Below are 16,163 nucleotides of genomic sequence, written 5' to 3' on the forward strand. Positions count from 1 at the left end.
GAGGGGCACATCTATAATGCCTTGGGAATGTCCAAGGTATTGAATCGAAACTTTCAGGGCATGTTGAGTGGGGTGTTTGACTGAACTGTCAGGAAGGTCAAAAAACGCACCTGTAATATCTCAGGAGTGGCTAAGGTAACTAAGTTGAGGTTTCCGTGGCATACTGAAGGGAATGTTAAGCAGAACCAAACAACACTTGGTACGATTAAAGGGATTAAATTGAAACTTTTAAGGCATGTTTAAGGGGATGATTGATTGACATTTGTCCATATTTTAGACTGTAGCATAATAGCTTTGAGAGGCTTTAAGGTTTGACATTGGGTCAAATGACTTAGTCAGACTATATTCTAAATTCTTTACGAACGACTCCTGAAACACAGGTGACGTTAAATTGGAAGAAGATTTTATTAAAGCGCTACGAAACTTTATCATAACGAGCGAGGGTTGAGGAAGGGTTTGCCTTCCTCAAATAAGGAATAATATCTATTCGTTTAACGTTTTAATGTTGATAACTTCGAAGACCACACTGCCTTTCTATGACGAAAGTAAAATAGTTCAAAATAGGGATGAAACCTTTTAATTGACAGTGAAATAAATATAATTTTTTTCCATTGAATATTTCGAACACATATACAGTGTCCATCTCAGCAGTAAAACTATAAGACAATAATAAAAACAACACAATTTATACCCGATAAGCTAATTACATATAGTTTATTGCTCTTATTTTTTTCAATGCAACAGCGGAAACAAATCTCCTTGATCTTTTCGGTTCCGGCTTGATAGATTTATCTGAAATATCAGGTGGATAGAGGTCAAAGCTCTTTACTACAATATCATAATTCTATTTCATCGTTCTTAAACCAAAATTCCAAACCTGAAGATTTCACGTTGGCTCTATCGGAACATATTTTTGTTTGAGAATTTTTTATTTTGTTTGAGAATGTCTCTTTGATTTCTAGGGAACAAGGTTTAAAGCAAATTTTCAGAGAAACAATCGAAACAAATAAAAAAAAATATTCAAGAATAATTCCATAAACAGAGATACGGGTGAATTTGGATTAAATTCAATTTATGATAATTTACTGAGATCAAATAAAGTAAATCTTTTTTCACCTAAGAGCTTTGACCTCTGTCCACCTGATATTTCAGATAAATCTAATGAACCGGAACCAAAAAGATCAAGGTCCGAAATATTTGGTTAAAATTTTGTATTCGTTTCACTGTCAATTAAAAGGTTTCATCCCTATTTTGAAGTGTCAATTTTAGTTTTAATATTGCTACTTACTTTCAGTTGAAAAAAACTGTTTTTTGGATTTAATTTCTGATTGTACTTTCAAATTATACCGAGAAATCCCCCTTCTTACTTTCTGAAAAATGCCCCTCCCAAAAATTAAAACTCCCTCTCAGAGTTCTTCCATGAAAAATTCCTCCGGAAAATGGCCCCCAGAAATTTCCCTCTGGAAAATTCTACTTACTTTAATTTAAAAAAAAACGTTATTTTAATTTGACTTCTGATCGGTTTATGAATCATGCCAGGAACTCCCCCTCACTTCTGCGGAAAACTTGCCCTGCAAAATCTTCCCCAATGGAAATCTCCCCCCCCCAAAAAAAAAAATCCGTATATTTTCTAAGAACAAATACTATACGTAAACAATGGATAAGGTGCTTAATATAAAGCCCTTTCCCCCGTGTGAAGTTTTTCCCGGAAAATTACCCCCGAAAGTTTCCTCCCCATGGAAAACTCTCCCCTTTGCATAGTTATTGCCTATTTCAACCATGGTGAACCAAATAGCAATTTCAAAATTTTCATCATGTGTCGTGGGGGAAAGGGGCGTGGGAGGGGGTAGTTATCCTCCAATATTTTTGGTCATTAAAAAGAACACTATAAATTTTAATTTCCTATCGAATGATCCTTCTCCCAATTATCTAGGACCATGAGTCTGACATAATCACCCAGGAAAAAGCACACGCAAAAAACACATAAACACGTATCCATGATCTTTCTTCTCATATCAAATTCCAAACTCCACATTGTTGTAGATAGGAGCTTGAAATCTTTCCAAGGTTCTCTGATGTACTGAATCTGACGATGTGATTTTTATTAAGGTACCTTCAACTTTTGGGTTTCTCCCCTTTTTCGAAAATTTGGCAAAATTTTGCCCAATTTCCTTTATTGTGGTCTACAATAAATTTACCGTTGTCTTTATTGTTGTCTTTATTGTTTTACTACTTGGTTTTCTTTTACTGCTCCGTCTTTTTGCCTTTTTATGACGGGTTTTCAAATAAATAAATACAAGAAAATAGTTTTGTATAGTAAATCTGTCAAATCCCCCCAGTGTAAGATTTCCTCCAGAATATTCACCCCCCAGAAATTTCCCTCCCCAAGAAACATCTTCCCTATAGAAATGCTCCAAACACAACCACCCACCCCTGAAAAATAGTCTTTATGTTTCCGAATAACAAACGCTATATGTAAACAATGGGAAAATTTCTTAACTTACAGGCCTCTCCCCACGGACTGTGGGGTTCATTTTACACCTAAAGACATATTTATTTGATCTTTCAACTATACTGAAAGAATGCTTATCTAAAAACTTTGATCAGATAATTTTGGGGGGAAATGGGCGCGGGAGGGGGACCAGTTATCCTCCAATATTTTGATCAAAAAGGGAACTAGGACTTCGGATTTTCTTTCAAATACACCCTCTCACGATCTTCTAGGACTATTATTTCGATACAATCACCACTGGAAAAAAAATAATAAACACGAAACCGGGATCTGTCTTCTGGCAAAAATAGCAAAGTTCCACATTTTTTGACATTTCAAATTTCTACAGTAGGGTTTCCGGGTATGCTAAATATGATGGTGTAATTTTCATTGAAATTGCTTTAATTTAAGGCGATGCTTACACCCTATTTAAAAAATCAGGCAATATTTTCTCAGGCTCGTAGCTTTTGATGGGTAACACTAAATTTGTTGAATCGTATATGTTTGGAATCAGCATAATAAGCTGATTCCCTTGATGTATCTATCGTTACCACGAACTGTTTGATATTACCCAAGTAAGTGAAGCTATTTACTTGCTCAGTTTACTCGTTACCGAACATCATCTCTTCACCTTCATTTATGCCAAGTCTATGTGAATTAGTCTCAAAACTTATTTTTGCATTCTCAACTCCCAACACCTTCACAAGTTCGTTTATCTTACTGGATTTTTTTATATTTGACACTCAAATAGTCCATATAGTCAAAATCGAAGAGAGATTGACAAGGAGAGATTGGCCTCTGCCATCTTCAGGATAAATTCTACTCCAAAAAGATAAGCTTTGTAAAAACTGTTGGTACTAACCGAAGTACTAACCATGTACTTTAGTACAATAGGTACCAGATAGGTACTTTTTTACATTTTGTACCAACCGAGATATCAAAGGACAAAGGTCTTTGGCATCAACAGATCTAAATTACTGAAGGAGAGTTTGCAGATTAAAATTGTTCAATGAGCACTTCTTTTTAAATAGAGCTGCTTTGTATTTTCTCACAAAATAGTGTTTTCTCCCCTCTTTTTTTCCTGGCCATAGAGCCTTCTGAGGGAGTCCATGTTGAAGTGTTTTTGTTGTAAATTTATAGGTCGAATAAATTGAATGATTCATTGATTTTAAAACAATTTTTTTAAGATTAAAAGACCCAAATAAAATTCTTTTTTGCTTTGCACTTGCTGGACAGGCTTATATCTGAATAACAAAGTGAAGCTAGAATTTAAAAAATCTCGATCAACAAGTAAAGGGCTGGATTATTTTCATCAAAGATCATTCAAAATTAAGGTATCAGCTACTTCAAGCTAAACAGAACAGTTTTTTTTTATGAAGGGAGTATTTTCAAAGAAAAATTTTCATTTTATATTCCTTTCAAGCATGCAAAACCGTAAAACAAATGATAACATGCAAAAGAAATATACACCGAAAAATCTGAATAAACTGAAAACTCTAAAACTAGGCTGTTTAATTCCCTATGTAGAGGAGCAATTCTCATTTTTAATAGACAAAGGGATTTTCGAATGATGCCATTCCAATATTTGCAAAAAAAAGAGGGAGAAGAAGGGCCCAAGATTTTGAACTATTCAAAAAAATTTCGATTTTCATATTTTACTTACACAACTTTCATAGAATTTGTCTGCTTTGACCAATGTGCTCCCTTGTCCCATAAGGCAAATTCTTCACTAATTGGTCCCATAAGGCTAATCAAGGAGTTTTTAGAGAGCTTCCCGAAATCTGGTATTTCGTACGATGATTTTAATATTATTTACATTTTTTTCTTTTGCCATTTTGATTAACTTTTCCCACCCCTTACAAATAAAACTTTATGCGTACCTACTGGCATTAAAATATTATGAATTTGTGCCTTTCCAAAATCTTTTGTGATCTTTTATAATCCACAAATTCTGTATAAACCTAAATTTTGGTTTTAAGAATTTTTTTGCCTCAATACTGGTGCATAGAATAAGAAGAGGTAAACCAATTCCTAATAGACGAACGACCTCGTGACATAAATTCTTCTTCTTTCAATTATTGCTGGCCGTTGAAAGAAACATTACAAGAAAAATGACAAAGGTTGTTTTCAAACCAAACTGTAAATGATCCTCTATTCCGTTTTGAGGTCTTAAAGAAAAAGAAAATTGCATCGTATCTCAATTTATCTCTAAGAAAACGTCGGAAATGTCAAACACAGTCAGAAAACATCAATCCAGGCATTGAATGGGAAAAAGATAGACCGATCCTTCAACGTCGTACGAGGTAACTTTATTCATAGAAATTTTATTTGAAATTTCTTGTAAGAGATATTATCGTGATTGCAAGAAATTATCTTGAAGGGGTTATAATACAGTATGTGAACTGTTATAGCAGTTTTTTTTATATTTGTTTTAACTACAACGAAGAGATGAAAGCAAGAGAGAGGGGAAAAATATCTATTAGACTGCATATCTTTTCAGTTCAAAGTTTATCGACGCGATTTGAATTTATCAATAAGTTGATATTTAGTAAGTAATCAGCACTTGTTAGGGTTATTTCAGGTTGTATGTAACTCATGAAAGATCTAAAGTCGTAATGGCCAGCCACGACAAAAACAAAGATGAAGAATAGAAACGAGACTACAGCCAGTAGAAGGAGAAGTCAAACTAAAATGAGGCAGATATTTCGCCTGAACACTCCGAACACACTGAACACTCAGTTGCTTCAGTATTGTCACTGAAGCAACTCTATTCAGCTTCTGTGGTGCTCAATCACAGTAGCAACAATCGCATATAAAGATATTTTTTATTTTATGGTTCTAGATTCTATTCAATTTTAGGTTAGCTTAGATTTTATCTTTGCTTCTTAGCGTTGAACACTCCTTGTTCAATGCTTACAGACGAAATATCCATATCCTCTAGTTTTTTTTCTTCAACTGGTTGTAGTCCCGTTTGTTTTTGTTATCTTGAGATTTCTCTTTTTTTGCATATAACTCTTATGTAAAATGACTTCCATATAAATTGAACACGAAACTGAGTTTGATTCAGGCTGAATCTTACCCGTTTTGGACACTTTATACATTTTTGTATAAAAAGACCAAAAGCTTTTATCCGTAATAAATAAAAAACCCTTCTTCCATCTGTCTGTCTGCATGTTTTCTATACACCCCGAAGAGAATGGACCAAATGGGCTGAAACTTAGCACTCAAGACCCTCTTTAGTAGGAAAATGTCATGGCGGAAATGAGCTTCATTTTTTTCGGAGAATTTTTTTTTCTGGAATGAGAATTTCTTCAATTTCGGCTGGTGTGACGTAATGTTTTAAATTTAAAGTTATGATAACAACTTTCGACGTTGGAAATTTATTTCGATGTCAGAAAAAGGAAAAATCGCTCAATAAATATAAGAAAATTTAAAACATGGTTGTGCAAATAATAGAACTGAAGGGTGAGTATCCCTTGTTTGCATCACTAAATAGGTAAACAGCACAATAAACCGAAATATGCGTCGCTATAAGATATGCTTAACCACTACCATATAACCAACTAACTTCGATATCACAGCGTAGCACAATATGTGACGTGTATGAGTGTCTTTTACAAACACATCCACTATTTCCTTTGTGAGGAGCTTGCTCTGCTCTTGCCACTGTCTTTCAAGGTGAACAGACAGATGATTAGGCGGAGTGCATACTTTGCCTTTTATAAACTCACTCAGCTTACACTTTTCAAGGTCATTCAGGTTAAAAAAGCATCTTCGTCTTGAACAACCCATCTGTTGGGTGCCAGCATCCTGTAGGTTTCATCGAATCAAAACCATCTGTCTGTCTCTTTAACCAGGTTAAGGATCGATCAAACGGTTCGTGGTAACAAACTATATGTAAGGAGGGACTTGCCCAAAAGTAACCGAAACTCTAAAAAACAAAATTTTGCTAGCAAAAGATACATGTAACGAATTGACTTTCCATGCTGATTCAAAATATATAAAACTAATCAAGTTCAATGTTACCTATCAAAAAGTACGAGGCTTAGAAAGTTTGCCTGATTTTCAAAAGATGGGGAAAAAAAACCCTCCAAAAGTCAAGTGACTTTAATGAAAATCACAGCATCAGATTCAAAATACTAGAGAACCCTACTGTAGAGGTTTTAAGATCCCATCTATCAAAAATGTGGAATTTTGTATTTTTTGTATTTTTTTTTGCTAGAAGAAAAAAGAGGGATGTGTGTTTTTTTCTCAGGGTCGGTCGTGCCATACCAATGTTCCTAGAAGAACGGGAGAGTGCTCATTTGAACGTAAATAAAAAGAGTCCTATGACTCTTTTTCCTTAAACACTTCCAATCATTCTTTTTTAAATACCATTTGACTCAGCATAGTTGAAAAGTCAATAACTATGGCCTTGAGGATGAAATGACCCCCTAATTCCCTGGAGTTGTGCAATTTATCCATTGTTCGCCTGTTCACCTATAGTATGTGTCATTGGAAAATACATGAAATTATCAAGGGCTTGGTATTTTGTGTGGTTTGTGGGTTTCTATGGGGAGAATATTCCGTGAAGAGAAAAGTTTCCGCTGTTTTCACGGGGAAACTTTACACGGGTGGAGGGAAGGGGATTTCCTAGAATTATTTGAAAACTGTAAGAAACTAAATAAAAAAAGGTTATTCAATTGAAAATAAGGAGCAACATTAAATATAGGACGAAGAGAAATTATTCCATATATGAGTTATTCCGTGTATGAGGGGGGCTGCGCTCCACATAATCAAGTGAATATAGTACCCAATATCACATTAAATATGTTTCGTTTTAATGGGAGTTGCTACCTCCTTAGTCTCAGTATCCATCTTGAACGTATGCTTCGAATGCATTATTTCAAACAAGGATAAGTGCAAACGATACTACGTCAATGCTGCCCCCCCCCCCAGTATTGACCAGAAGGATTATTCACAGAAATGGGATATTTAGATCTGAAATGGCCTTTTTAATGGTTCTGATATCTCCTTCCTCTTATAGGAAAGTCTGATGAACTTCCCTCTCCCATTGAAAAAACTTCAGCATATCCAAAAACATTAGAAGCATTTTAACTTTTGATATATAATTTTAAACTCAATAAATTCTATAGATTTGGAATCAGATTAAAGGTTCATTTCTCTAGAGCTTAAACTGCTTTGATGCTTCTGTTCATATTTTTTTTTTTTTTTTTTTTTTTTTTTTTTTTTTTTTTTTTTTTTTTTTTTTAGTTTCAATGGACTATCTGATCGGCTGAATTAGTCTCACACAATTATTTTTCTTTTAGTTGATTATATCATTAGAAAGATGGCAATAACCATTAACTATGTCCAAAACTTACCTAAAAAGAAACTATTCAAGCTGGAAGATATACTAAAAAAATTTAAAAATGTTTTTAAATTTTGCTTAATGGCTGTTCCATATTTTTTTTTGTGTTTGAATTATTTTCCCAAATGTGAGTCAGAAGATAAAGTATGAATATTTGGTATAATCGATGATGGAAATACGTACCAAAAACTGAAAGAGTTGCATTTGCTTTCATCATCCCCACAATGCTTTCTGCTTCACAAACATAAACACCTTGATCAGCTGGAGCAACTCGCTCGAGTTTAAGAGTTCGTCCAGTACCAACAATTGTATCACCTCTAAACCAAGTTATCCTTGGTACAGGATCACCTGCCGCTTGACATTCAAAATATGCATCCTCACCGGCAAGAACAGAAGCGCTTTGAGGCAATTTGTATATTTCGGGTCGTCCTGAAATGTAAAGGCGTGAGAACACAAAGTAAATGAAAGGTAAATACGATGCCAGCAATAACAAAATTTCATAGCAGTTTAGTTTCCAGAGTCGTGAGCACGACTCTGAAGCTCTAGGTGCATGACAAGTGAGACCAAACAGCGTTTTTTTTTTTCTTAGCAAAGATACATAGAAAGGAAGCATCTTGAGCTAAAATAAGCGCCGAAATGGATACAACTGAAACAACTACCGTGTCTGGTGAATTTAGCGATGCTTTTATTTACCGCAAAATGCATTTTATTTTAGCCAATCGACATAGTAGAACTACATGACTGTCGTATGTCACATATCTAGCCAAAACGAAATATCGACTTAATTTAAGTTGTCATGCAGAATCTTGATTTTCGATCGGTTCTACCCAGCCATTTTTTTTTCTTTTTGAAGATTATTTGATACTCAAGAATATTCTTATTCACACCCATATTTTTGAGCATGAGGTAATGACGCTTTTGTGTGTTAAAACTTAAAACGAGAGTTTGGTGAGCTTGTTTCTCTTTTGGTGAAAAAAAAAAAAAAAAATCATGTGCACCAATATTACTTTGTATGATTTTAATCTTCATCTGCTCTCTTCATTGACTACGGCCAGCAGCATGAGTTTTTGGACTTTTAAATGGCTAACGGCTGATTGCAATGGCTTACAAGAGACCCACAAAATACCTCTTCACGAGCTAACCCCCCACCTACTTCGTTCGGTCAGGTGAGGATGATAAGTCATTCGGATGATCAAATGGGAAAGCTAAAGAGTTTCAGATAAGGGTACAAAACCATAAACTGTGGTTAATGGTTTTGTACCATAAAAAAAGTGAAGTGACAGTATTCACAAATGGAATTAGAAAGCTGCTCTTACTTTATAATGCACGGTGATCTGATATAGCTAACAATATATGTGAAATATTTGGGGGTGATAATTGATCATCAGTTGAGATAGGAAGTCTGTTGTGAAGATAAAGTGCGCCTAACCAGTAATTTAATCAATGCTGTCGTATGGCATTGCGGTCTGGGTCAACTAAGACTCAAATTCAGGCACATATAATCCCCCTTGATAAGAGAGCCAAGGCTTGCCTGTCTAATGATAAGGATCAGCGGGCTTTAAGACATCCGCATCATCATGGGGCTATTCATCCTGCAGAAAATTTTGACAGGTAGAAGCAACAACAGGAAACTGTAAGACAGAAGATCGCTGACAAAATTGACTCTAAGACAGCAGTTACAAAGTAGCAACATAAAAAGCCACGTGGACGCCTGTTAGTGGAACTTAAGTTTATTTAGGAGCTTAAGTATTTGCTTAAGTGGAGGGAGCTGCAGAAGCAAAAGCATTGTAAAGCAATTTCAGATTATCAAATTGAAATTGGGCGGGAAATTGTTTTGCAGAACAAAGATACCACAATGACATATTATACAGATAGATTGCGAGCCCATGAAAAATCAGGGATAGGAATAGTGATGTACCATAATAGTGCTGATCTGAAAGAAGATAAAAACTATCAATTAAAGGAATTCTAATGGTTGTGTAGGCTGAAATGTTTAGAAGAGACGAGGCAACTAAGAGACTGGAGGAATAAAAAGTACAGATAGGAATGTCTGTGTCACATCTAATGGCCAAGCATGTCTAAAGGCTCTTGAGAATATAGAGCAGTTAAAAAGTGATTTCGAGAACTATGAAGCCTTAAAGAGGCTAGCATTAAATGTTAATCATGTTATATTGATGTGGGCCACACGGCATTCTGGAACAACAGACAAAAATTTGTAGATGAAGCAGCCATGGGTCAATGACTTTTTATAGACAAGAGCCTTTCATTCCATATCAGAGAGTTGCTGGAAAGACGCTATAAGAAGATGGATCCTTGACAGGCTGGAACAAAACTGACACAGAAAGGTGAGATGTAAAGAAATAAATTATTTAATTCCAAAGTTCAACCAAACATTGATTTAACAGCTGGTTCACCTTAAAAATTCTGAAATATGAATATTTACTTTAACCGCAAAAGTAATAAAAAAATTTTGATATCATCTCGCTCGAACTGAAAGAGCTGATTCCTAAATCTGCCAAAAATGTCACATTGCCACGGAAAGAAGAAGGTATCTCATAGAAAAAGTCCAACCTGCCTGAAGACATTCCATAAATCGTATGTTACACTTGTTACACCGGAAGATGCAGTTGTAGAAGTTAGGCTCGGACAGTTTGCGCAGTATGTGGAAAATTGCCACTAGTCTCTAACCCTTCTCTCTATTTTTTTTGTGGGGGAAGGCTGAGGCAGTGGGTTCCTGTGGCCTGAGCTTTGACTCAGTTTAGTGTTTCCATGTACGATAATAATAAAAGTTGATAATCTTTTAGCTATTCTGAAATATACTTTTTATCCCATTCCAATTTCCCCTGTACTTGCATAGTCACTATCAAAGCATAAGGGACAAAAAGTTAAACTCTAGTAATGAGATGTAGGAGGTAAAAAATACAAAATTTCAGATAAGAGATTGAAACGGCTGAAATAGAATTCTCTGATGTGTTGAATTTGATTATTTAATTTCCATTAAAATAACTCACCTACTACGGGATTTTTCACTCTTTCTCAAAAAGCAAGCAAACTTTCTAAGGATATTGACTTTTGGTGGGGCACTTTTAACTTAAGAAAGTGTATAATATTTAGGACCACCTTAGAAAGTTGAATTACAGTTGCTGTTACCACGAGTCAATCCTTACTTACGGTTCATTGCTACGAACTTTTTGACAAGAAGTTACAAGTTTCATATTTGAAAAATTAAAAACAAATAATACTTTTAATCTTATCCTAGTCGAAATATTTATCCGGAAATAGCGTTTGTCCGGAAAAAGTTATGTTTGCAAGGAAAAGACGTAAGTGATTATCAATATCCTTCTTTTAAGATAATTAAAATATAGTTTTTCCATGATAAGTAGAGAGAGAATGCAAAACTCAAAAGGAGAATAACCCTGCTACAATAAGTTGCTACACTTATCAAAACAGAAATAATCATTAATTCACAATAAATCACCTTAAAACGGTACATAATATGAATACTTAAAGAGATCTTAAACACCACTGATCATTGTGGTCTAGCCGCCTTTGAAACCACCAAAAAGGCTAAGTGCTAGTTCCGAGTCACTAAACATTAACAAGATTACTTAAATTAAAAGCTTTATTTAGAAGTTTTTTTTAGTAGAAAAAAAAAAACAGAAGAAAAGTTGAACTTTTTTTTCTCTTCTTTGGAAAAATTCAGATTTGATGTGTATTTTCTTTCTCTTCTTTGGAGAAATTCAAAACAAAAGTGTAACTTTTTTCTCTTCTTTAGAGAAATTCAGAACAAAAAAATTTGAAGAAATTGCTGTTCCAAAAAAAAATGTCACTACTAATATAAATCACAAGTAGCACATGTATACCATTTTCATTTCGGCTCCCAAAAATATCATAAGTAATTTTTTTTTGTTACAAGTATGTGTAATGTCATTTTAATACATGAAAAAAAAAAGTCATTTTAAGACATAAAAAAAGTTGAAAAAACTTGTAAGTTCAAAAACAAAACAAAAAAAATGGCCGGATTCATAACATCCATAGAGGCGGACAGCTTTAATGTAGAGACCATAGAGGTGGAACGTCTGGTGAACAGCTTTAACATAGAAAGGCCATAGGGGCGGATCGCATAGTGGGCCACTTTAACATAGACAGACCACAGAGGTGGACCACTTTTAAGTTTCAAAATTTCTTCAAACATACCATGAACAGACAGAATGGCTTGTGGAGATTCTCGGATTCCAGCAACATTTGAAGCAACGCACTGATATCGGCCGGCGTCACTGGGATTTACAACTTCTATGAAAAGGTTCCCATTTACATCCATTTTCAGCCTGAAAAAAGGAAAAAAAAAATTCAAACAGTGCTTAAAAATCACCTTTGGAATAGTTACAGCGTTTGTTTTTCTCAAAGTTATTCGATCACAAAGCCTTTCTCTTTTTCTTAAATAAAACGTTCTTAGACAAAGAAAAAATTAGATATGAAAAGTTGTATTCACAAACTCAACTAAAAGGACCGAAGGCCCAGTTGGATCCCGCTTCCTTCTCCTTCCTAGAGGTCAAATCAGTTCTTGCCATAAAATAAATTAAAAAAGCAAGTTTCTTCAACTGAGAGTAAGGAGAATAAAAAGTCAAAACTTAGCGTAAGGAGCGAAAGTTGAGAAAGGGGCATTCACCCTCATATACAGAATAATTTCTGTTCGTTTCAAATTTTATTGTTGCTCCTTACATTCAGAGTTTTTTTTAATTATTTAAATTCATGCCAGGAAATCCCTTTTAGTCCACCCCGTGTAAAATTTCCCCATTAAAATCTCCTCGGAAATTTTCTTTGCTCCAGAAAATCCTCCCTATAGAAAATCCCCCTTAAACATATTCCCCCCAGAAAATTCCGTATATTTCTCAATCATAATTTCGGTTTTTTGGTCAAGTCGTCACCAAAAACATAGTTATTGGACCTTCAATAGTACTGAATAAAATGGCTATCTTAAATTATTGATTAAATAAAATAATAAAACTTTTTTCAAGTGAAAGTAAGGAGCAACATTGCAACTTAGAACGAACAGAAATTATTACGTATATGAGGAGTTTTGCCCCCTTGTCAGTACCTCGTCCTTACGCTAAATTTCGAATTTTGTTCCAATTCCTTTAGAATAGCCATTGAATCACAAATGACATTTAATAAGAATAAATAACTCTTTTGAAAGTACTAAAAATACTCTGAGCGGAGGAGGCGGCCCAGTTGTCCTCCAATTTTCTTGGTCACTTAAAAAAGGCACTAGAACATTTAATTTCTGCTTGAATGAGCCCTCTCACGACATTCTAGGACGACTGGGTCAATACGATCACCCCAGGAAAAAAACGCTTCCCTGGTGGTTCCCTGGCTTGAAACCTTTACAGTGGTGACCTCTGATACACTGAATCTGATGGTATGATTTTCATTAATATTGTATGATATTTAGGGATGTTTCCCCTTTTTTCGAAAATAAGGCAAATTTTCTCAGGCTCGTAACTTGGGTAAGTAACTAAACAGGAAAGACTAAACTTAAACCAACATAAAATCAGCATGATAGTTTACTAATTACTATTTAGCCAGGTCGCTCCTTACTTACAGATTGTTGCCACAAACTGTTTGATCAGATGTATCTGGGGCAAAATTCGGCTAGTGACGGGGCTAGTTGTCCTCCAATCTTTTTCGTCACCTAAAAAGCTCACTAAAACTTTTGATTTTAATTTAAATGAGCTCTCTTCCGATCCTCTAGAGAAAAAACACTTATCCATGATTTTTTTTCCACAAGAAAAAGAGTCCACATTTTTGTAGATAGGAGCTTGAAAACTCTATAGTGAGGTTCTCTGATATGCTGAATCTGATAGTGTGATTTTCATTGAGATCGCTTAACTTTTTTGTGGTGTTTACCCACATTTTCAAAAATCAAGTAATATTTCTCAGGGTCGTAACTTTTGATGGGTTACATTAAACTTAATGAGTTTCATAGATTTGAAATCACAGTTAGCACAATGGTGCTGCCTAAGTAAAGAGTGATGTCGGCACAACACTTTTTTTTCAAACGAGGGCACTTCGTATAGAAGGACTTATCGTAAAAACTTTGAAAGGGGCTCATTCGATTAGGAATTGAAAGGTCCAGTGCCCTTTTTAAGAGTTTAAAGTGACTGGGGGAGCCAGCTTCTCCCTCCTTAAGCTCATTATTTCCCCAAACACATGCCATTAAAATTTTGAGATAGCCATTTTGTTCAGCATAGTTCAAGGGTCAGGTAATTATGTCTTTGAGGATGACAGCCCCCAGGCCAAGAGCTATAAGTTATAATAGTTGCTCGATATTAACATATGACTTTTATGGAAGGGGTGATCGTATAAACTTCGGAGGGGGCTCACTGGAAATAAGAAGTTCTAGTACCCTTTTTAAGAGTCAAAATTGATCGAAGGGCAACTAACCCCTTCCCACGACTTATTTTCCTCAATTGCATCTGATAGAAAATTTGGGATAGCAATTGTGGTCAAAATAGTCTAAAGATCATATAACAAGGCCTTTGGCGTTGACACAATCCTTCAAAACCTGGGGGAAAGGGTTATAAGTTATGCCCCGAGGGCATATAAGGTTTTTTATGGAAGTGATGGTCTTATAAGCTTTAGAGTAGGCTCATTTAGTTGTAAATTGAAAGTTATAATTCCCTCTTAAGAAACAAAAGTAATAGAGGGCAGCTAGCCTCCCCCCCCCCGACGTCATCTTTTCTCCAAATGTATCTAATCGACATTGTTAAACAGCCGTTTTGTTAAAAATAGTCCAAAGCCCAAATAACAATGCCTCCAGAGTTGGCATAATCCACCAGAGCCGTTGGGAAAGTGTTGTGTATGCCCTGGGGGCATATAAGACTTTATGGAATAGATCGTCACATAAACTTCGGATGGGGTCGTTTGATTTAAAATTGGAAGTTGTGAGTGCCGTTTTTCACACAAGTCAAAAGTGATTTGAGGACAACCAGCCCCCCCTCCCCGACACGCCCATCATTTCCGGAAAAAAAAAACGCGTCCAATCGTAATTTTGATACATCTATTTTCTTCGGCATTGTTGAAAGGTCCAGCAATTATGACTTTGGCGATGTCAACCCCCCTACAGCGTTCACGGCAAGAATTGTAAGTTAGATAATTTGTTCTTTGTTTACAAATAGTATATGTTATTGAAAAAGGTTTGCATGTTTGACTTTGCTTTCCAAAAAGACAAAGGGCATTCATGCGAGCCTTTCCGAGAATATTGAGGAAAGTCTTGATTAATTGACCAAAATGGCAATATTTGTACGACCCTACAACTGCTACAACTACCCCCATTGCTACTACTTCTACTACTACTACTACTTCTACTACCAGACTACTACACTTAAAATATTAAGGGGAAATTTGAACCAAATCAAAAGAAACCCTGTGCATACACATTGTCAAAGTAGTAGTTGAAGCAGCATAAATAAATCAAAAGAGTCTAAGTTTATCCAGGTTGTCAAAGAGCATAGATATAATTTTTTAGAAATGGTATTAAGTTTTATTAATTCAGGTCAAATTGAGGAGGCATAAAACTAAATTATACAACACGGTTTGTGTCAGGATCAAAAAAATTTGAAAAAGTTCTCCAACATAGAAATAGCAGAAATAGCAGGCCCTATGAATCCTTACAGAAAAAAAACGAAAAGATATACTATATTTATTTTCCACGAAAAATTCTACGTCAATACAAAAGAACAGAAACTAAGTAAAAAAGTTTTATCCACAAAATAAGTTTTTCAAGGAAAAGTAAAGAGCTCCATTAACCTGAAAATGAGCAGAAATAAAGTCAAATAATCTTCCAAGAGTAAAACTACCACAAATCACCATCAATAAATCAATGAACCCCAAAACAAACAGAAATTACAATAAATAACCGAGTGAAACTCAAATCGAGGAAAGGTCCCTTCTTTGTGCTGATCAAAAGCATTTTCACAAAAATTTAGAATATTTCAACCAGGGTTTTTTTTTTAAATAAATATGTCTTTGGGCTGTCCTTCCACCATAGAGAGATCCTCCGATTTCCTCTCCCCATCACATCCATTGCTTGTATATAATAAAACATTCATAAATTGCAAGTGATACTGCACGTGCGTTCTGTGTAACACATGGCCATTTTGTGCTGACAGAAAGATGGCTGTACGAGCATGTGACAAAATGATCCGACTAATGGCTAAATCTGATTTTCTTATCGATAACAATTTGGCTTTGATCTTGCCAAAATTTTACTTCTGAGGCACTAAATGAAAGAAATTTCCACTGAGATAAGTGAGAGAATTC

At 35.1% G+C, this 16,163-nt stretch overlaps 1 protein-coding gene across 1 annotated transcript in view; it reads right to left on the reverse strand.

The window, feature by feature from the left end:
• LOC136026375 (roundabout homolog 2-like) overlaps positions 1 to 16,163 on the reverse strand; it is a 176,674-nt gene that overhangs the window by 74,783 nt on the left and 85,728 nt on the right. The window contains exons 5-6 of the mRNA XM_065702920.1: positions 12,039 to 12,169; positions 8,025 to 8,270 (exon numbers count right to left, since the gene is read on the reverse strand). Coding sequence (XP_065558992.1) covers positions 8,025 to 8,270; positions 12,039 to 12,169 — 377 coding nt within the window. The remainder of the gene's footprint in view (positions 1 to 8,024; positions 8,271 to 12,038; positions 12,170 to 16,163) is intronic.

Source organism: Artemia franciscana, chromosome 4, assembly GCF_032884065.1.
Source record: "Artemia franciscana chromosome 4, ASM3288406v1, whole genome shotgun sequence".
Taxonomy (NCBI): Eukaryota; Metazoa; Arthropoda; class Branchiopoda; order Anostraca; family Artemiidae; genus Artemia; species Artemia franciscana.